The sequence below is a fragment of the Dipodomys merriami genome, unplaced genomic scaffold (assembly GCF_024711535.1).
Source record: "Dipodomys merriami isolate MVZ:Mamm:240054 unplaced genomic scaffold, mDipMer1.0.p SCAF_34, whole genome shotgun sequence".
Lineage (NCBI taxonomy): Eukaryota > Metazoa > Chordata > Mammalia > Rodentia > Heteromyidae > Dipodomys > Dipodomys merriami.
Window position 1 is genome coordinate 14300825 of NW_027204937.1, and position 23162 is coordinate 14323986.

Consider the following 23162-nt stretch of genomic DNA (forward strand, 5'->3'; position numbering starts at 1 on the left):
AACTTGAAACCTGGAAGCTACCAACAGTACAGGGTAGATGGGTAGGAGGATATTGTTTGTAGCAGAAACTGAGAAAGAACCCATCAGAGATTCAGTGGAGTATTGGGAGTGTAGACAAAGAAGAGAGAAAGAGCATTGGAAAAGGGGCGTGTCTATCTATCTGTGGCATTTGTTAGTAAGTGCTTTTTGTTGATCTGAACAAGAGCAGAGGATAGACTACACATATTCAAAGTGGGACATAGAGAAGTGGAGAAAGCAACTGTGGGGTGTTCTTATCAAACTCCTGGCCAGAGGTAGCTGTGCTCATCTTGCTTCTCATCTGGAAAGACAGTGATTCTGCATATTTAGAGAAGAGGATGGTGCTATGTTGCTCTCTGTGGTACAGAACAAAGCTTATCTAGGAGGCCTTCCAATCTTACCATCTTTTCCTCAAGTTGGACTGATAAAAATCCCAGTAATCTTCTCTAGAAAGGCAGAGAGGGAAGGGCTTTGGAATGTGGGGAGACCAGACACCCAACTACTCTGGCCAGAAGCCCATAGATTTCAAAGCCCCCAGGGCAGTGCAATAGGCCTCCAGTACCTTCTCACGCAAGTATCCTAAAACAGGCAGCTGGGGCTGTGTCAACATTCCAGACTTCCTGCCTGGGAGCTCTGCAAGGGCTCAACAGCCATCCTTGTCCTCTAGGGAACATAGTTGGCTTGGACCATGGCAGCAATTCCTTAGCAGTATGAGAATCACAGATACACATCACAAACCCTGGCCTTCCTAAAGCAAAGCATATTTTAAGAGAAGTACGGTTTTCCTCTGAGCTAGGAAAGGGGAACAATTTCTACACTAACACCTCATTAGCTATCACTAGTCATCTGGTCAAACTGTAATTTGTCCACTAGTAACCTGCCCACAAAACAGGAGCTGTGAGAGGTAGAATATAGTCGTTAGGCATGTGGGCTCTGTGTTCAGAATGCTTGGGTTCAAAATCCACTTCCATCTCTTCCTATCTGTGTGGACTCAGGAAAATTGATTGACTTCTCTGTGCTGCCATTTCTTTTTTTTTTTTTTTGGGTCCGGTCGTGGGGCCTGAACTCTGGACCTGAGTGCTGTCCCTCAGCTCTTCAGCTCAAGGCTAGTGCTCTACCACTTGAGCCACAGCGCCACTTCTGGCTGTTTTCTTTTTGCTTATGTGATGCTGAGGAATCGAACCCAGGGCCTCAGGCATGCAGGGCAAGCCCTCTACCACTGAGCCAACTTCCCAGCCCCATGTGCTGCCATTTCTTACAATTTAAAACTAGATTAAAAAATACCTATCTCATCTGATTGTAGAAGGATTAAAACTGAAGAAAAGGACAGTCTTAGTACAGAACCTGATACAAAGTAAATGCTCAGTAGATGGTACTGGGTATGGTTGAAGTGACTGCTGTTACTACCCACCTTGGCCACAATATGGATTAGGGCTCTGTTTTCTACAGAAACTGTTGTTCAGGGCTTTGCCTGAGGTTGCCATCTAAAAAAACTACTCAACTGTACAAAGCAAAGTATAACTAGGAAAATGGAGTCTGTCAATTCAGGTTCTCAATGACATAATTTTTTAAATAATTTTTTCCCTAAAATAACATTTAAAGTATTTATTATGACCTACTCTGGGTTACAAACAAAAACCCCACAAAAACTTATCTAACTAAAGGAAAAGTCACTGACAAAACAGAATTGAGGGGGCTGGGAAGGTGGCTCAGTGGTAGAGTGCTTGCCTTACATGCATGAGGCCCAGGGTTTGATTCCTCAGCACCACATAAACAGAAAAGGCCAGAAGTAGCCTGTGGCTTAAATGGTAGAGCACTAGACTTGAGCTGAAGAGCTGAGGGACAGCTCTTAGGCCCAGAGTTCAGGCACCACGACTGACCAAAAAAACAAAACACACAGACACACACAGACAGACACACACAGACAGACACACACAGACAGACACACACACACACACACACACAGACACACAGACACAGACACAGACACACACACACACACACACACACACACACACACACACACACACACACACACACACACACACACACACACACACACACACACACACACACACACACACACACACACACACACAGAGAATTGACTGCTAAGATCTAGAATTAAATTTTGCTGGAATGACCTAATATTTATAGCTCACAAACTGATTACTTCATTCATTTTCTTTTTCCTTCTTTTTTTTCCCTAGCATATGGGAAGTTTCATTGTGACATTTCCACACATGTAAACAACGTATCCTGATCACTTCCTCTATCATTCTTCCTAATTCCATTTTCCTTTCTTAAAACCATTTCAGCAGGGGCTGGGAAGGTGGCTCAGTGGTAGAGAGCTTGCCTTGCATGCCTGAGGCCCTGGGTTCAATTCCTCAGCACCACATAAGCAAAAAGAAAAAAGCCAGAAGTGGCGCTGTGGCTCAAGTGGTAGAGTGCTAGCCTTGAGCTGAAGAGCTGAGGGACAACACCCAAGCCCAGAGTTCAGGCCCACGACTGGACCTCCCCCCCAAAAAAACAAAAACCATTTCAGCAGGTTTCCTTGTTTTATTTTCTTACATGAAGATCAACTATGTGGACCACAGTCATCCTCATTCACTTTGTTAGCCTTTCCTCTCCCATTGGTGCTCATTCCCAAGATGTGATCATTACATTTTCGTGACTAATGAGCTCAGAAATGCTCAGACATCTCCAAGATTCTGCAGCCTATTTACATAGTGAAAAAGTTATGAGAACTTTCTGTCTCCAAATTGTTTATAGAATATGTCAAGATAATATTTTTTCAATAACTCTACGAGTTACCTGAAAGCCATTAGTGGAGTATCTTTATCAACTTTTCTCAAGCACTTAGTCTCTCAATATCCTAAGAGCACAAATTATATCCATTCATTAATATCCATTCTTTCATTCAATTCTATTATGTGCTAGATGCTCAGCTAGGTGCTGACAGCAATGAAGTCCATGCTAAGAAATTCACAACCTACTATGGGAGAAGAAATGACACTAAAACATTACGAATACAATAAGAGAGCTATGTGTGAGGCATTGTGATGGTACAGGTTGAGGAAAAGAGTAAGTGGATACATCTATAAGGATGAAGGGAAGGGAAGACTTTACTCCATGAGACCAAACAGATGAAAAGCAATCAATAATTCTGGTACTCATTTTGGTCTGCTGCCATCCCACTCTCTCTCATTAGAAGAAGGTGCATTTAGGTAGTCAAGGCTTAAGGGAGGGAAGAAAGGAGGATTTGCCAGGGAAGGGAACAGGCTGGCAGCAGGCCTCCAGAGCTAGGAGACAGGCTGGCATGTTGGCATCTATTCCATTAAAATGTCTGTTCCTGTCTGTGCCCAGGTATGGGAGTCAGTAACTATGTGGCCTTGGGGTGTGTGTGTGGGGGGGATTAGGAAGAGAATGTATGGTTTATGCAACATTTAATAATAATTAAAAAAACAGAAAACTTAAGATGTAAAGTAGGGTTTTTTTGGTCATGTCAAAACACATAAATCAAAACAGCTGCATCAAGACCTTTTCTGTCAAAATATTGAAGCTACATAAATCAAAACCTTGGATTGACTTAGTATTTTTTGATCAAAATAGTAAGAAATACTAGCTACCCACATAGAAAAACAAAATAAAGAAATCTAGGTCTCAACTTTACTCCTAACATCAAAAAATGAAACAAAACAAAAAGATGGAGTAATAATTTATATACCATGGTAAAACTGTAAAGATAATAGAAGAAAACAAGAGGACCAGGTACCTGTGGTCATGTCTGTAATCCTAGCTTTTGGAGGCTTAAGATCAGTAGGATCTCTATTCTAGTCAGTCCTGGCAGAACAGTCCATGAGACTCCATCTCTACTGAGGAAAGCAGGATGCAGTAGGGTGTCTGACATCCCAGCAACCATGGAAAGCTTGAAGTAGATGGATCATGACTCAGGTGGGTGCCCAGAAGGGAAGCAAGACCATATCCTAAAATGACCAGCAAAAAACAGGGCTGTGCTGGGTGCTAGTGGCTCATGTGTATAATCCTATCTACTCAGGAACACAGTTTGAAGCCAGCCTAGGCAGGAAAGTCTGTGAGACTCTAATTTCCAGTTAACTACCCAAAAGATCTGGAAGTTGAGCAGAGGCTCAGTGGTAGAGCATTAGACTTGAGCAGAAGAGCTCAGGGATAGCACTCAGGCCCTGAGTTCAAGCTCAGGACTGCACAAACACAAAACAAAAACAGAGCTTAAAGCATAGCTCAAGTAGTATTGTGCTTGTTTAACAAGCACAAGGCCCTGAGTTTAAACTCTAATACCACAAGCCAACCAACCAAATAAGGAAAGCACAAAATACCAATGTACTTGGAATGTCTTGTTCTGATGAGGTGACTTCTGATGGGCTTCTGAACAGGATGAGGACTGACTGGTAGGGAAAGGAACCTTGTGATTAGAGGGCTGGAATTTTCAGTCCCACCCTACTATACCCCCAACTAGAAGAGGACCTGAATGTTAAGTTGATCAAGATAGTTAATGATGTAACTGAATGTGCCTATTAGATACTATACGGAAGAATCTACTCCATTTCAGTAAGGCAAGCAAACAACAACAAAAAGAGTAACAGGCATCCAGATTGGAAAGGAAGATAGAAAACTTTCTTCAAAAACAGATGACAAGATTGCCCATGTTGTGTATGATACATAGACCAACACAATACCCACACACATATGTTCAACTGATTTTCAACAAATATGTCAAGAAATAGGGAAAGGATAGAGTAACACATGGTCTACAGCAACTGAACATTGATGTACAAAAAGAGAATCTTAGTTCTATAATAATTGTTTCCTTACTTATGTAACTGTAACCCCTCTCTACATCACCTTTACAATAAGATAAAACAAAAAAGGAGAACTTTTTTACATTTTACTATTTATAAAAATTAACTCAAAACCAGGCGCTGGTGGCTCACACCTGTAATCCTAGCTACTCAGGAGGTTGAGATCTGAGGATCACAGTTCAAATACAGTTCAGGCAGGGAAGTTCATGAGACCCTTATGTCCAATCAACCACCAGAAAACCAGAAGTGGTGCCATGGCTCAAGTGGTAGAGTGCTTATCTTGAGCTTAAGAGTTTAGGGACAGCACCCAGGCCCAGAGTTCAAGCCCCACAACTGGAAAAAAAAAATTAACTCAAGGGGCTGAGAATGTGGCTTATGGTAGAGTGCTTGCCTAGCACGCATGAATCCCTGAATTCGATTCCTCAGTATCACATAAACAGAAAAAGCTGGAAGTGGCACTAGGTTCAAGTGCTACAGTGCTATTCTTGAGCAAAAGAGGCCCAGGGACAGTGCCCAGGCCCGAGTGCAAGCCCTAGGGCTGGCAAAAATAAAATAAAATAAAATAAATTAACTTAATATGAGTCACTGACCTAAATGTCAAAACTAAACTTATACAAATTCTATAAGAAAATAAGAGGAAAAAAAAATCCTGATTGTCTGGGAAGGTGGCTCAGCGGTAAAGTGCTTGCCTTGCATGCATGAGGCCCTGGGTTCGATTCCTTAGCACCATATAAGCAGAAAAAGCTGGAAGTGGGGCTGGAGCTCAAGTGATAGAGCACTAGCCTTGAGCTGAAGAGCTGAGGGACAGCACCCAGGCCCAGAGTTCAGGCCCCATGACTGGCAATAAAAAAAAAAAAAAAAAATCCTCTGATTGTAGACTAGGGAAAAAGCATAATTAATAAAAAAAAAATTGAAAAGTTGGACTTCATCAATATTAAAAACTTCAACTCTGTGAAAGACATACTTAAGAGAATGACAAGAAAGACAAAAAAATTGCAAATCACTTATGTGATACAGGTTTAATCTAGAATATTTAAAGAACTCTTAAAATTCATTAAGATAACAACCATTACAATGGCAACAGATTGGAACAGACAGTTCTATAAAGATAAAGAATGGAAAATAAGCACATGAATGCTAATTAAAAGCACAGTGAGCTACTGTGGCTAAAATTAAAATGATGATGGCAAGTATGCAGAGCAAGTGGGACTCTCATACTGGTAAGGAGTCAAAATAGTACAATCATTTTAGAAATCAATTTGTGCATGTTTCCTCTCATATGTGAGATTTAAAATATACTGGGACATTGTAAGTTACACAGTACTCCAGGCATTCATTCACACACACAGTGAGACCAAAGGAGGATACTCTTAGGGGAAGAACACAAAGGCACAATGCTGTGTCTCTGCCAAATCATTTTGGCCGTCCTGGGGCTTGAACTCTAGGCCTGGGTGCTATTCCTGAGCTTCTTTGGTACAAGGCTAGCATTCTACCACTTGAGCCACAGACTTTCCTTCCTGGGCTGGCTTTGAACAACAATTCTCAGATCTCAGACTGCCTGGTGAGTAGCTTGGATTACAGGTGTGAGCCACTGATGTCCAGCAGCAATTTCTTATCAAGTCAAATGCACCTGTAACATAGGACCCTGGTCATTATACCCCTAGGTATTTACTAAAAAAAAAAAAAAAAAAAGGATGCAGGAAGGGGTTGTATTGTCCAAAAAGAAATGCACTCATTACCTGATTTATGTAACTGTAACCCCTCTGCACATCACCTTCACAATATATCCTTCCTTCCTTCCTTCCTTCCTTCCTTCCTTCACTCCCCTCCTCCCCCTCTCCCCCCATCCCCACTTGCCAGTCCTGGAGATTGAACTCAGGGCCTGGGCACTGTCTCTGAGTTTCTTTTTGCTCAAGGTTGGTACTCTACCACTTGAGCCACAGTTCCACTTCTGGCTGTTTTCTGTTTATGTGGTACTGAGGAAACAAACCTAGGGATTCATGCATGCTAGGCAAGTACTATACGCCACATTCCCGGCCCCAATTATTTCAAAAGAAGGAGGAGGAGGAGGAGGAGGAGGGGGACGGGGAGGGGGAGGGGGAGGAGGAAGAGGAGCTGAGCACCAGTGGCTCATGCTTATAATCCTAGCTACTCACAAGACTGAGATCTGAGGGTTGTGGTTCAAAGCCAGCCTGGGCAGGAAAGTCCATGAGACTCTTATCTCCAAAAAACCACCAGAAAACCAGATATGGCGCTGTGGCTCAAATGGTAGAACACTAGCCTTGAGCTGAAGAGCTGAGGGATAGCGCCCAGGCACAGAGTTCAAGCCCCAGGGCCAAAAAGAAAAAGAATGCATGTCCAAACAAAAACTTGAAATAATATAGTGACTTTCTTCATGCCCAAACTGGAATTAATACATTTTTTTAACCTTTGAGTAAATGGACTGTATTCCATACAACAGACTACTACTCATTAAGAAAAAAAGTTATACATAACCAATATATGAATGGAAAAAGCATTACAGTAAATGGAAGGAATCAACTCACAAGACTATAATTCTATATGATTCCATCCATATGAAATTCTGGAAATACTACAAAAAACACTATAAAAATAAGGAACACAGGAAACTTTTGGGGTGATGGAATGTCCTACTGATTATTGTGGTGGCTACACAAAGAATGCATTCGTCAAAACTCAGAATTACAAAGAATAGTAAAATTTACTGTATATAAACTGAACTTTAATAAATCTTACTTTTAACAAAATTATGACATAACTATACAATTGTATATTATCAAGTCAAATGTACCCATAACATAGGACCCTGATCATTACACCCCTAGGTATTTACTCAAAAAAAATGGGGGGTGGGGGGAAGATGGGAAGGGATGGGAAGGGGAAACAAAGGAGGAGGCTACAATGCTTGATAAGAAATGTACTCATTATCTTGCCCATGTAATTGTAACCCCTCTGTACAGTATTTTCACAATAAAAAAAAAAAAAACCTAAACAGCAAAAAAAAAAAAAAAATGGATGCAAGATGGGTGATACTGTCCAAAAAGAAATGTACTCATTACCTGGCTTGTGTAACTGTAACCCCTCTGTACATCACCTTCATTTTTAAATGAGATAGAGGGAGCTGAGGGTATAGCTTAGGAATAGACCCTAGATTTTATCCTTGGCACCAGAAAGAAAAAAAATAACAACAAAAGAAAAAGAGATGGAGCTATACTTAGTAGTAATACGATAATCTCTAGAATATACTTTTAGGAATAAAAACAAATTCCCATTTATGGAAACCATCCCCATTTATGGTAATGGTATTAGCTGTCTCTAGGGAAGAGGTCTGGAGGGACACTATGTTTACCCTTTTTTTTATTATTTGCGTTCTCTTCCCCCATAGTTTGAATTACTTTCAATTAGAAAAAGTAGAAAAGGGGCTGGGAAGGTGGCTCAGTGGTAGAGTGCTTGCCTTGAATGCATGAAGTCCTCAGCACCGCATAAGCAGAAAAAGCTGGAAGTGGTGCTGTGGCTCAAGTGGTAGAGCGCTAGTCTTGAGCTGAAGAGCTGAGGGACAGCACCCAGGCCCAGAGTTCAGGCCCCATGACCAACAAAAAAAAAAAGAAAAGAAAAGAAAAAATAGAAGAAACTCATGTCCTGTGTTTATGTCAAGGAAAACTCAATGTCTGACCCACGGGACAGAGCTCTATAGGCTTGTAAAAACATTTAAAAAATGTCAGATACTTTTAGAGGTGTCTAGTGAATGGATAGAGGAAGCAAATCATTTGGAGTCAATTCAGAGGCAGATCTGGGACAAAGAGAGCTCTACCCAAGAACCAGGTACCCAGCAGTATAACCTCTGCTTTATACAAGAAGCTAAGTGGAACTGCTTATTGGACAAGAAAGTGAGCATCCAACCCAATATCCTGAACAGCATTCCTTTGCAAGCATATTGTGTGCCTAACCTCGGCCTTCTAACCGTGGGAAGCAAGTCCTTCCTGTAGTGGGCATAGCCACCTTCAGCACTCTTCCTTCCAATGATCCAAGTGCTATATCCTAATACCCAAAGGGTCCTGGAGGGTCCTGAACAGCCTTCCTCATCCCCCTGGAGTCACAAGCTTCCATCACTTTCTGAAGGAAGCAAGTAATCCTGACATTTTCAAGGCATTCCAAGACAAGACAAAACAAGACAATTTAAAATCTTCAATCCCATCCCACACCAAGGTTTCAGACAAGAAAGAACAGGGTCAACAGAGTAAAGCCCATCAGCAATATTTGATTGGGCAGAGATTCCTTTGGCAAGTCCGACATCAAGGAAATCAGGACTTCCAGAATGCAAAATAGAAGAGTGGGAAGGGCTAAATTTGGACAGCCTCAGGAAGTAGTTCTTGCTCTTTGCTTTATTTGTTTTGTTTGTTTTGTTTTTTTTCATTTGTCTGTCATGGGGCTTGAACTCTGGGCCTGGGCGCCCTCCCTGCACTCTTCAGCTCAAGGCAAGTGCTCTACTGCTTGCTACTTCCGGTTTTCTGGTAGTTTATTGGAGATAAGAGTCTCACTGACTTTCCTGCCTGGGCTGGCTTTGAACCTCAAATCTCAGCCTCCTGAGTAGCTAGGATTACAGATGTGAGCCTCCTGTACCTGGCTTTTTTTGCTTTATTTGGATATACCTCTTTAAAGCCTTGTTAGTCGGGCTGGGAAGATGGCTCAGTGGTAGAGCACTTGCCTTGCATGCCTGAGGCCCTGGGTTCGATTCCTCAGCACCACATAAGCAAAAAGAAAAAAGCCAGAAGTGGCGCTGTGGCTCAAGAGGTAGAGCACTAGCCTTGAGCTGAAGAGCTGAGGGACAGCACCCAGGCCCAGAGCTCAGGCCCCAGGACTGGACCAAAAAAAAAAAAAAAAAAAGCCTGTTAGTCTCAGCTTTGTTTGATCACTAACACTAGGACTAAAGTATGTCTCCACTTGGCAGCCTTGCCTGGTAGTTCCAGATACTTAGCTTCTGTGGGGTGACCTACCTTCTATTATTCTCCAAAACAAGCTGCCCTGTCAGGTGCAAGTCCAAGAAGCAGATGGATAGGCATGGTGAAGGCACTGAGTGGGACTAGGTGTAACTGCCAAAAGCGAAGTCCTTTCCAGGCACGTATAGATTTCTAGACACAAAGGGCATCACCCTGCTTCCTCAGAAAAATATGATATGCCGTAAGAGGCCAGGTTTCTGATTCTCAGGCTACAGACCAGACTGTCTAGGCAGCTGAAGAAGCAGAAGCACTTACCTGGGGAAGATGGCAGTCATCAGGGCTGAAGCATAGCCAGGTTTGCAAGCTCCCTCTGAAAAGTTTGCGTATTTGGTGGCTAACTCAGCAGGCCTGTGGGAAGAGAAGGAAGGTCACAACTTGCCAGGCACTGAGCAGCACGTGGGTTATTACTTCCTGAAGTTAGCACTTCAGACACTTTTCTACTCCAAGCCTTAGAGATGGAAAATTCCCCAAATAAGGCCCCCTCAATGGAATTTGTAAAAGAAACACACAAGTTTCACATAGATTCTTTGCGATAAGCATGATTGATTCTGAGGAAATCATTACTGTTAGGTTCACCCATGAAAAAATGGCTCCTTCCTTTTGTTTTCTCTTCATGCAAAACAGCAGGTAGCCTCCTTCCCCTTTGTTCTCTCCCTGTACAAAACTGGGGGAAGGGGACCCTCCCTAGAAGTCCCTGCACATCACCTCTAACACCTAGAAGTTAGTAGGAGGTCCCTCAGAGCCTGGGGGACTTCCTTATCTGCTATGGCCACACCTCCTTCTTACCCTTTCCTATATCATCTCCCTCTGCCATTAGTCAAGCTGCTACACCCTATAGTGCAGCCCAGCAGTTTGGCTCTTTCAAATAAATTCTTTTCTGCCTGGTGGTGGTCTCTTTTCAGCAACCTTTACATCTGGTGGCAAAACCCAGGACTGGAGAGTGTCAGGAGTTGCTGGATCCTCTCCATTTCTCCCCGCCCAGGTCCAATCCACCTCCTGGACTCTCCTCTTAGGACCCAGACTGCTGAAAGAACCCGATATTGGATTTCCCATCTTTACCACTGCTGGCTGTGCATCCTCTACACTGTCATCTACAATACCGTCTTCCCTCTATGTCTGGTGAGTGATTCCCATCTGTAGGCCCTATGTTTGGGCAAATATGCCAACTGGGACATGCCATCCCAACAACAAGCAAAAATGCCAAATGGGAATCATCCCAAAAAGAAGAGACTTCCCCAACACCCTGGGAGTATCCTGGTGATGAGAGGTCATAGCAAGGAGTAAATCATTCAGAGGCAGTTGGAAAAAATTATGCAAGTAAGAGGAGATGGACTCACTTTGTGTTTGCTTTTTCAGAACTAACCAGAGACCTAAGGTCAAAAGAAAATAGTTCATAAGCATGCCTATCTAATGTTCATACATGTCTTTCTTCTAACTAGACAGGAACTTATGTTCTTGCCTTTGCTACCTGCTATTTCTACTTATAGTAAGTCCTGGACTCAGGATAGTTTGCCTTGGCACCTTCCCGGGTCTTCCATTCATACTTTATAGTCCAGATATCAATAGTCCAGTTACAGGCAATGATCTTACCCAATCCCTTAACACTCCAATCCAGTCCCAGCTTCTGTTTATTTTTTTAGGGTCCGGTCATGGGACCGGAACTCTGGGCCTGGGCGCTGTCCCTCAGCTCTTCAGCTCAAGGCTAGCGCTCTACCACTTGAGCCACAGCGACACTTCCGGCTTTTTTCTTTTTGCTTATGTGGTGCTGAGGAATCGAACCCAGGGCCTCTGGCATACAAGGCATGTGCTCTACCACTGAGCCACCTTCCCAGCCCTAGCTTCTGACTGGTTATTCTTTTTTTTTTTTTTGTCGGTCGTGGGGCTTGAACTCTGGGCCTGGGAGCTGTCCCTCAGCTCTTCAGCTCAAGGCGAGCGCTCTACCACTTGAGCTACAGCGCCACTTCCGGTTTTCTGGTGGTTTATTGGAGATAGGAGTCTCACGGTCTCTCCTGCCCGGGCTGGCTTTGAACCGCGATCCTCAGATCTCAGCCTCCTGAGTAGCTAGGATTACAGGCGTGAGCCACCAGTGCCCGGCTCTGACTGGTTATTCTTAACCAGTCCACCATGCTCTACCCTATCCAGCTGTCAGATGTTAGTCAATCAGCAGAAGTTAGGGATATGATCCACTAACTCCAGGGCTGCCTGGAAGGAAGGAGATAGGAAATAACCAAGACATTCAATGTTTTTCTTTTCCACCCTGAGTAGCTGCCCTTACTTCTGCCATTTGTGAGCCCTCTGTTAATGTTTTGAGGTTTTTTTCCCCCTTATTGTTCAGCCCCTGCCTCATAAAACTTCTTTCAGATTTCATCCAAAGATGAGTGTACGTGTTCACCACCAACTGTTGCTGCTGCTTTCTTCTGGACGAGGTAACAGCAGATGGCCATCCGGAGTGCTGGAGTACAGACATGCTTAGGCCTTGACAGCCACAGCAACTGCGTTTTTCATGTGCCTGGCATGTCTCTTCATGTCTAGCTTCCCCTGTCTTTATTTTATTTTTATTTTTTGTCAGTCATGGGGCTTGAACTCTGGGCCTGGGCGCTGTCCCTGAGCTCTTCAGCTCAAGGCTAGCACTCTACCACTTGAGCCACAGAGCCACTTCTGGTTTTCTGGTGGTTTATTGGAGATGAGTCTCATAGACTTTCCTGCCCGGGCTGGCTTTGAACCATGATCCTCAGATCTCAGCCTCCTGAGCAGCTAGGATTATAGGTGTGAGCCACCAGCACCTGGCTGTCTTTATTCATTTTACCCCTCTATGACCCACCTAGTGGGAACCATTTACAGGGTCTGAATAGACATGCATAAATGTGTGTTATTAGACTGATTTTTAGTGAAGATATTCTCCTGTTCTCTGACTGAACTCAGTCCCTTTCTTGGGTCTTCACAACTAAATTCAGATGACAACTTCACTGGGAATAATTTTCTGGGCCACAGATTGGGATAAGTGCCTCTCTGCTTTTGTAGCCCCTGCCCCTCCATCCACACCACACACTCAAGCCCATCACTGACATAATGTGGGTAATTGTTGGTATCATGTTTCCCTGTAAATACTGTACTTTCTTGAGATCAAAGTCTGATTTCCTCCCTATCTCCAGCACCTAGCACATAGACAGGCACCCAAGGACCTCCATAACTTTCTAAAAAGCAAAACGAACCTGACATTATCCCTGAGGTCTTCATTGCAGACCAGGCAATCTCAGGAAGCCACAGGCAGAGACTGCAAACACTTCAGAAGATTGTATTCTAAACTGGACTTTGCTGCTATATGGCTATGACCAGGCCACCCCCCCACATCATTGGGTTTCAGTGTGGGACTGGAGTCGCCATCCTTCACTACAGCTCTGCTCCAAACAGTCTAGAAAAGACCAAGACATCTTCAGTGACTGGGCCCAATGACCATGAGGGCTAAAGGCCCCACCTGCTGGGGCACCTGAGTGAGCCTGGCCTGCTGCCAGATCTGAGTCCCAACTTCTATCCCCACTCTTGGGCCCACTGCCAACTCTCTGGAGCCTAGCTGCTCAAATGAGCTGGGCTCAATGGCAAATTGGCCCTAAATGCTACTTTCTTCAGGGACTTGGGGTGGGGGTCCGGGTGGATAAGTATCTGAACTGGGGAGCCAGAAATGATGATGCCACAACCTGTTAGGTGTTGTCTGATTCACTCCTGGTGTCCTAGTCCAGGGCCTCAAATAAATAGCTGTATATTGAATATAGACAAATTCATCTGTTTCCACAGTTGTTTCTTTTAGAAGTCAACAGTTTAGTCTTTGCTATCAAAGAAATCCAGAGTCTGAAATGCAAATGCTGAGTGACAAGCTGGGACTTTATTTGGTAGGCAAAAGAAAGTCAAATATTCTAAGAGAAGAAAAACAATATTTTCTTATGTAAACAGCTGTATTTTAGAAATGAAATATAAACGCCAGTGCAATTACTGAGCTTACTGGAAGCTTTTGGACTAGGCAGTGACTAAAGCATTCTGGACAGCTTTCAGCGACTCCTCTCAACAACACTGTGAGTCTGGGTGCTGTGCATTATTAATCTGCACATGAAACTCAGAAAGATGAAGCGCCCTGCCCAAGATCGAGCAGCTGGTAAGGACTAGGCACTGCAATTGCACCTACTTCTCTCTAACACCACGCAGGAGCTACTGTCATGAAACTACCAGCAACATGATCACAGAAGATGGCACAGAGCCCAGTGGCAGCATAGGAGTGGTGAATGTGGCCAGAGATGGGTAGGAAGGAGGCCATAAAGGCCTCACCCTTCTTTTTGAAAGTCTGTACACAAATGCTGTGGCCTTTTAAGACCACCCACCCTCTTCTTGCCCAACTTGTATTATGAGTTCCTGTGGCCTTTCTGAATTCCCAAAAGTTTCCCAAAGAAGTTGGAAGATAGAGGTCAACTTCCCAGTTTAACACCGAGTGTTGTAGTACTAAATGTATACACAAACCTCTGGCCATATCTTTCTTCTCCCTAGTTTACACCCTCAGCTCTTAGAGGGTGTTCAAATGGCTGTGGATCAGCTGGGGCCTCTTGGGCATCCAATTTGGAGAGAACACTAAGCCAGCTGGAGGGAAAGCCAGAACCAAGGAGGGAGCAGAAGATAACCCTTCCCACAGCAATGCAAGGTAGTCAAATATCAAGGATGATGAACACTAACCAACTATCATTTAGAAAGCAAGTCTGGGTACAGTGGGCCATGTCAATTATTACCAAATTAAAATGCCTTAGACATGGCCTCCTAACTGTCCCAGTGAGAGAAGAATAGGGGGAGTGTTGGGGATTCTGAGTCATACAGCAGGCTGGGACCTCTAGGGCAGTCAGCGGTCAAAACCACCAAGATTAATGGTCGCCAACTCCCTCAGGCCAGAATTGTTAGTTTCTCTAAGGCACTCTCACTCCAAATGCCAGGAGGCCCCACAGATGTCTGATGGGATCATTAGCCCTTGTTCTTCTCCCACTTTGCAGCTGGCCTTTCATTGTGGGAGAGTTAGCATTTCACCAGTAAGAGCGCCCATTGTGCTGTGAACGTGACTACCAAGCCCCTGGGGTGAAGAGTGTAAACCACATGTGCTCTACAGAGGAAATCCAGACAGCCAGACTGGAACCCAAAAGAAGGAACCTCACTTTCACTCCTCTGCTTTACTTAGGGCCAAGTCTGAAGAACTAGGCCAAGCAATGGGTTATAAACAAAAGAATATAGGATCTGGAATGAGAAGTGGTGGAAAATCTGATTCTCAGCTTCCTTGTGTGCAATGGAAACGGCACAATTCTCAGGATGTGGTGACAGGCCTCTGAAGCACCACAGAGTGATAAGGGAAAACGGAGATGGTAAAAGCAGGCAATCAGAATGGGAGGCTCTGAGTACCAGGTTCAAGGCTGAATTCGGCCTCAAAGGCGATTGTATTGACTGATGGTAGAGATACATATGAGAGGTTAACATAAGGAAGTAAGGAGCAGCACCAAGGAGCCTGAAAGAACAGTGGGTATGCAGGAAAAATAATCAGGAATGTGTGATGACCCCCTTACTAAAGAAGATGATGTTTCTAAATGAATACTAGGACCAGCTATATGACAGCAGGCCAATAAGGTGTGTCCTGGGACTGACACTTGGTTTTGGTAATATGGAGGTCACTGCTGACCTCTCTGAAGCCATTTTACTGGAGTGTGGGGGTACAACTCTGACTCCACTGGATTTCAGATGAAAGGAGAGAGAATCTGGAGTCATAGAACATAGGCTATTTTTAGGAACTTTTGCTATAAAGGGAGATAAGAGAAATGTAGCAATAGCTGGAGGGAAGAAATGGTAAAGATGATGGATTTTGAGGCTAGGAAAATAAACAGGAAATATAAAAGGGGAAAGGGGAGGAAAGAACTTTGAAGATTATTCTGAGGAAACTACAAATGAGTTGTAGGCATCTTGTAACTGACAGCCTAATTTCTAGAACCATTTCAGAGAGGATTGAACAAAGATCATCCCTGTACTATGGCCCCCTCCCTTTTTATGTGCTAATTTAGTGATGTAGAGTTCAAACCACTGGTCATGGAAAAAGAAGATTATGTATGTAACACTCAGCACATTGCCTGACAGAAATCAAACTTAATTTTCAAAGCTAGCCAATATTACCATTCTGGGGGGACTTGTAGGAATGTGCAGAGGAGACTTTCAGCATAGAACTCATTGCTTCTCCAATACTGTCCTTCCTTGATAAGGATACATTTCTTTAATTACTTACTAGTTATTTCTTAACAGTGACATGACTTTGGAAATGGAAGAAGATGCTTTGTTTAGCTTTAGTGATCTTATTCTGTTCATTAAACTTTCCAATTTCAATTTTCATCTGAAACAGTCTTTGTGTAAGAAATATTTAATACTGTCAAAGCTCTTCTCAAATTCCAAGAAGTAAACTATTCTCCTTAAGGATAATTCGTCTCCTGTGACTGCTGTTCCTCTGACCCTGCTACTCCCTGTCTGCTGGCTCTTCTTGCACTGCTACCACTGTCTTCCTCCATCCATTCTACGCTGGGTATCACTGGTGCTCTGCTCTTTGTAGGTTTTCCCACAGCTTCTACCACAGCTTTTGTCTAGCTATCTGGTATATATTCTAAAGCACTATCAATGTCCTCTCATTTTCAGAAAAGAGGACCTGCTTGGATTTTTGTAGTATTTCTTCACTCTGAGGTCTTGTCCTGGTCATTTCAGTATCTTCCATTGTACCAGGCCATGTTCCTATCTGATCAGGATGCTGGAGCTGATATTACTACAGTTTAGCTTTGCCTCAGGCTGGTCACTTCTTTCATCTTCATTGAAAGGATGCTCTCCCAGCATTAGCCTGTTCTGCACAGACAACTATCACAGACTCAAGAGTTGGGCCTGCTCCAACTTGATTTTGTTTCCAACTTTCATTTCTTTAAAAATAGAAACAAAGGGCTGGGAAGGTGGCTCAGTGGTAGAGCATTTGCCTTGCATGCATGAGGCCCTGGGTTCGATTCCTCAGCACCACATAAGCAGAAAAAAAAAGCCAGAAGTGGCTCTGTGGCTCAAGTGGTAGAGTGCTAGCCTGGAGCTGAAGAGCTGAGGGACCCCGCCTAGGCTCAGAGTTCAGGCCCCACGACCGACAAAACAAAAACAAAAACAAAAACAAAACAAAACTAGAAGTGTCGCTGTGGCTCAAGTGGTAGAGTGCTAGCCTTGAGCTGAAGAGCTGAGGGACAGCACCTAAGCCCAGAGTTCAAGCTCCACCACCAACCAAAAAATAAAAAATAAAAATAAAAATACACCCTTTTTCTGGGTTGTAGTAAAAGAACAAGAGAATTAACATACTGAGAACAAACCAGGAGCCTGGCAGTAGATCTAATAATCCAACCTAGTTTTACATAATCATGCAAAGCAGTGCTGTGGGGGGGTAGAAGAGTCCAACAAGAAATATAGTTCAAAGATTGATGACTGTTCTACAACCACACTATTAAAATTTTAAATGATGAATTTAACAACATCAGAAAACTATATAGCCTAAGTAACATTTGCATTTTTGGTCATCATCAACAAAGTAGTCACCACCTGTGAGAATTACTCAGACAATGCAGCATCCAGAGTATTGATGCCAACAGTTAAAATACATGGTCCCTGGAAAACTAAAGAGATAAGATCTAGCTGGTTGCTGGTGGCTAAAACCTATAATCCTAGCTACTTAGGAGGCTGAGATCTGAGAATCAGGGTTCCAAGCCAGCCTCAGCAGCAAAGTCTGTGATAATCTGATCTCCAATTAACCACTAAAAAACTGGAAGTGGAGTTGGGGCTCAAGTGGCAGAGCACTAGCCTTGAGAACAACAAAACAAAAAAACAACTCAAGGACAGCACCCAAGCCCTGAGTTCAAGTCCCAGGACTGGCACCAGAAAAAAAAAAGAGAGATCTATACTGTTATCTATAAAACCAGCCTCCAAAAGCTATGGTACTGTAATGGCAGCACTGCTATCTGTTTATTGTGGCAGGATATGACAACAAAAACAAACATAGTTCTTTTTTGGGTCCGGTCGTGGGGCCTGAACTCTGGGCCTGGGCACTGTCCCTCAGCTCTTCAGCTCAAGGCTAGCACTCTACCACTTGCGCCACAGCACCACTTCCGGCTTTTTTCTTTTTCTTTTTTTTTTTTTTTTGGGTCCAGTCGTGGGGCCTGAACTCTGGGCCTGGGCACTGTCCCTGAGCTCTTCAGCTCAAGGCTAGCACTCTACCACTTGAGCCACAGCGCCACTTCCGGCTTTTTTCTTTTTGCTTATATGGTGCTGAGGAATCGAACCCAGGGCCTCAGGCTTGCAAGGCAAGCGCTCTACCACTGAGCCACCTTCCCAGCCCCCGGCTTTTTTCTTATGTGGTGCTGGGGAATCGAACCCAGGGCCTTGAGCATGCAAGGCAAGTGCTCTACCACTGAGCCACCTTCCCAGCCCCTCAAACATAGTTCTTAAAACTAACCAAAAAGAGAGACTGGAGGTGTAGCTTAGTTGGGAACTCATTAGCCAGTGAGCAAAAGCATTAGGTACTGAGTTGAGTCCAGGTCTTAGACCAAAAATAAACAAACAAAAAAACTACACAAAAATGGGTATCTAGATGTTTCAAAGAATCTTTGTGCTGACTGAAGGATAAACATATACTTAAAATATTTACCTTTGCTGGGTGCTAGTGGCTCATGCCTGTAATCCTAGCTACTCAGGAAGTTCAGATCTAAGGATCATGGTTCAAAATCAGCCCTAGCAGGAAAGTCCCTGAGACTCTGATTTCCAATTAACCACCAGAAAACCAGGAGTGGTGCAGTGTCTTAAGTAGTAGAGTGCTCACCTTGAGCTGAAGAACTGAGGGACAGCGTCCAGGCCCAGAGTTCAAGCCCCACGACTGACCAAAAAAACAAAACAAACATCTTTTCTCTACCTATTGTTCTAAATCCTCATCAACAAACCATTAGACTTTGTATGAACTCAACTGCTTTTTACTGGTAGAAGTCTTATAAAAATACTTTGCTGAGGTCTTGCTCACCCTTAAAGAAGCTTTACTCTAAAGATAAGTCTATTATTTTCACTTTTGACAAGAAAAAGCTGACTTCAAAACCCATTCTTCTATTTTCACAAAACATTCACTTTGGTAGAGAGAATGATTGACTTTAAAGGTAAGAAGACTGAACTTTAATAACTAGCCCCGAGTCAGGTACTGATGGCTCACACCTATAACCCTAGCTACTCAGAAGGCTGAGATCTGAGGAACACAGTTCGAAACTAACTCAGGCAGGAAAGTCCATCATACTTTTTTTTTTTTTTCCTCAGTCGTGGGACTTGAACTCTGGGCCAGCATGTAGTCCCTGAGCTCCTTTTTGCTCACTGCTAGTGTTCTACCACTTGAGCCACAGTGCCACTTCCTCCATGAGACTCTTGTCTCCAATTAATCCTAGGAAAAAACCAGAAGTTGGGGCTGGGAAGGTGGCTCAGTGGTAGAGTGCTTGCCTCCCATGCATGAGGCCCTGGGTTTGATTCCTCAGCACCACATAAGCAGAAAAAGCTGGAAGTGGCACTTTGGCTCAAGTGGTAGGGTTCTAGACTCAAGCTGAAGAGCTAAGGGACAGTGTCCAGGCCCAGAGTTCAGCCCCACGACCAACCAAAAAAAAAAAAAAAAAAAAAAGCCAGAAGTGGCGCTGTGGCTCAAGTGGTAGAGTGCTAGCAGTAAGCAAAAAGGAACTCAGGAACTGTACCCAGGCCCAGAGTTCAAGCCCCAGGACCAGCAAATACATAAGTAAATAAGTAGCTCTTTTTCTTACTAGTTGTGTAACTTCAAGTAAGAAAGACTCTTAAAATAGTTGTAATAATGTACTTTCATAGGACTAATGGGAAGATCAATGAATATTGCTATAATGGATGTCTGAAGACTTTGTAAAAGGTTATATAAATGTCAGTTAAAGCTATTATTTACCTTTAACTTCTGCTTTTCCTATCACTTTTAGGTTCATCTGAATTATCACAGTTTCATTTTTACTTTCCTTATTTGAATTTTCTCCAGACTATTTGGTTGTCTCCAAACATTTGCTTATCAGGGTAGGAGATCATGAGATTTTTTTTTTTTGTCAGTCATGGGGTTTGAACTCTGGGCCTGGGCACTGTCCCTCAGCTCTTAAGCTCAAGGCTAGAGCTCTACCACTTGAGCCGCAGTACTACTTCCGTTTTTCTGAGTGGTTTAGGGAGATAAAGAGTCTCACAGCCTTTCTTCCTCGGGCTGGCTTCGAACCTAGATCCTCAGATCTCAGTCTCCAGAGTAGCTAAGATTACAGGCGTGAGCCACCAGGCAAGATGATGAAAATTTTTGAGCACAGAAAAGGAGGAACATTGAACTGAGGCCAGCATCTGCTATCTTGATTATTGTAGCTTTACTCTGAGTCTAAAGTCAGGTTGTATCAGTCTTGAAACTGCGTCCTTTATCAGTACTGCTGGCTACCTGGATCTTCTTTCTGCCTTTCTAGATTTGTTGATATCCACAAAATAAGATGCTGGGATTCTACATTGAATTGGTAGAACATATTAGGAAGAATTAACATCTTAATAATACCAAGACTTCCCGCTAACATGACTATTTCTCCAATTACCTCAATTCGATTTTTTAGCTAGTTTTATGCATCTATCTACGCATGTGTTACACATTCATATTTCTTTTTTTGTGTGTGCTAATGTAAATGGCACAGTGTGTGTGTGTGTGTGTGTGTGTGTGTGTTTGTGTGTGTGTGTGTGTGTGTGTGTGTGTGTGTGCGCGCACTGGTTCTGGGGTTTGCACTCAGGCCCTAGGCACTGTCCCTGAGCTATTGTGCTGAAGGCTAGCATTCTACCACTTTGAACCACAGCTTTTTTGTGGATATTTCATTGGAGATGAGTCTTTCCTATTAGGGAATGGCTTTGAACTGTGATCTTCAGATTTTTGGTGCCTGGCTGACAATGTGGATTGTGTTTTGGTTATGTACCAGCACTAGGACTTGAATTCAGGGCCTTACACCTTTTTACTCACAGTGGGCACTTTACCACTTGAATCATGACTTGTGGCTTTTTGCTGGTTAACTGGAGGTAAGAATCTCACAGGTATGTCTGCCTGAGCCTCTCCCAAGCCTCAATCATCAGACCTCAGTCACCTGAGTAACTAGGATTATAGGTGTGAACCACCAATGCTTGGTAATACTATGTTTTAAAATTCCAATTATTGAGCTAGGAATGTGGCTTAGTGGTAGGGTACTTGCCTAGCATGCATAAAGTCCTGGGTTTGATTCCTTGGGACCATATAAACATAAATTTAAAAATTTCAATTATTCATTGTTGGTATATAGAAAAGAAATTTTATATTAAGCCTATATCCTGCAACTTTCCTATAAGCTCATTAGTTCCATGACTTTTGTCTCTCTTTATGTCATTTAAGAACATACAGAGGTAATACTTTTCTAATGACCTTTTTTTTTGGTAGGTAGTCGGGCACTGTCCCTGAGATTTTCAGCTCAATGCTAGCACTCTACCACTTGAGCCACAGCACCACTTCTGGCTTTTTCTGGTTATGTGGTACTGAGGAATTGAACCCAGGGCTTCATGCATGCTAGGCAAGTACTGTACCACTAAGCAACATTCCTAGCCCTCTAATAACCTTTTTATTTTTATTTATTTATTTATTTATTTTGTCAGTCGTGGGACCTGAACTCTGGGCCTGGGCATTGCCCCTCAGCTCTTCAGCTCAAGGGTAGCTCTCTTGAGCCACAGTGCCACTTCCAGCTTTTTCTGCTTATGTGGTACTGAGGAATTGAACCCAGGGCCTCATGCATGCAAGGCAAGCACTCTACTACTGAGCTATCTTCCTAACCCTGACTTTTTTTTCAATCATTTTTTACTTAGAGTGAAAGAAGCTATATTCTCTGGAGTCAATGTGGTGGTAGCAGCAGGTCATGGAGTGAGAGACTCTTCAGCAGATGGTGAAATTCAGGGCTAGATAGAAGTGGACGCCACTTAAACAGTCCTTACCATTGCACTTCCAATTCCCTAATAAACTCTTCTTGTACTGATATTTGAAGGATCTGGGGTTTGTTATTAAAGGTTGGCACCAAAATCTCTTACTCATACCCTCTTTCTTATATTCTTAGTTGATTCAACAAACATTTATGCACCACAGATACTATATTAGGGACTATGAATATAGTTGTGAAGGTCATTCAAAGTTCTGCCCTTATAAAGTATACACTGTAGTTGTTCAGACTTACAATGAAACCAACAGTGTGAATTTGGAAAAAAAAGAGAAAACTATGTTGATTAGTAGGAAGTCTAGAAGCATACATAGAAGGGTTCTAATATTGGCTTGAACACATATAGTTCTGTGAACACAGTAAATTGCTCAGCCCCTTTTTAGTCAACTTATTCGTTAAAATGTATTTAAATACCATTTATTTCAAAGAATTATCAAACAATTCATTAATTCACACAACAAACATTTACTGATCTATCACTATATGATAGATTCTAGAAAATATTCTAGAAAATAGATTTTTAAAAACCCTGTCTTCCTTCTCTTGTGTGGAGGCAGACAAATAACAAGTAGGTAAATATCTGGAGTAGTCAACACTCTAATGAAGAGCTAGAGAATATGACACAGTAAAAAGGACCAGGGAAGCCAAGGAGGGATAGAATGAGAATTTTAAATGGCGTGGTCAGGGAAGGTGGCATTTTGGCTAAAGTCTGAAAAGGTGAGGAAGTAAACAAATTCTAGAGGTATTTGGGGGAGGATTATTGCAGATAAAGGGATGAGAAAATGCCAAGAGTCCAAGACAAGATCTTTGATATTTAAGGCATCCAAAAAAATGGAATCCAATAGGAATAATAAATGAAAAGGACAATAGTCGGATTTAGAAAACCAGAATTTATGTAAGTTAGTTCCTAAGCTTAATCTTTACCTTGGAAAGATCGAGTCACATTCTAAGAGAAAGAAATAGCCACTACAGAGTTCTGATACAGAAGTGATAAGGTCTATCTTGTGTTTTAACAGGATCATTTTGGTTCCATGTGGAAGTGGATTGTATGAATTAGATCTTTTTTTTTTTTTTTTTTTTTTGTCGGTTGTGGGGCTTGAACTCTGGGCCTGGGCACTGTCCCTCAGCTCTTCAGCTCAAGGCGAGCGCTCTACCACTTGAGCTACAGCGCCACTTCCAGTTTTCTGGTGGTTTATTGGAGATAGGAG

General features: G+C 42.9%; 1 protein-coding gene across 6 annotated transcripts in view; it reads right to left on the reverse strand.

The window, feature by feature from the left end:
• LOC138803431 (CMP-N-acetylneuraminate-beta-1,4-galactoside alpha-2,3-sialyltransferase) overlaps nt 1–23162 on the reverse strand; it is a 179641-nt gene that overhangs the window by 64609 nt on the left and 91870 nt on the right. For all 6 annotated transcript variants that reach the window (XM_069987433.1, XM_069987432.1, XM_069987428.1 and 3 more), the window contains one exon: nt 10130–10222. In XM_069987433.1, the coding sequence (XP_069843534.1) occupies nt 10130–10222 (93 nt within the window). The remainder of the gene's footprint in view (nt 1–10129; nt 10223–23162) is intronic.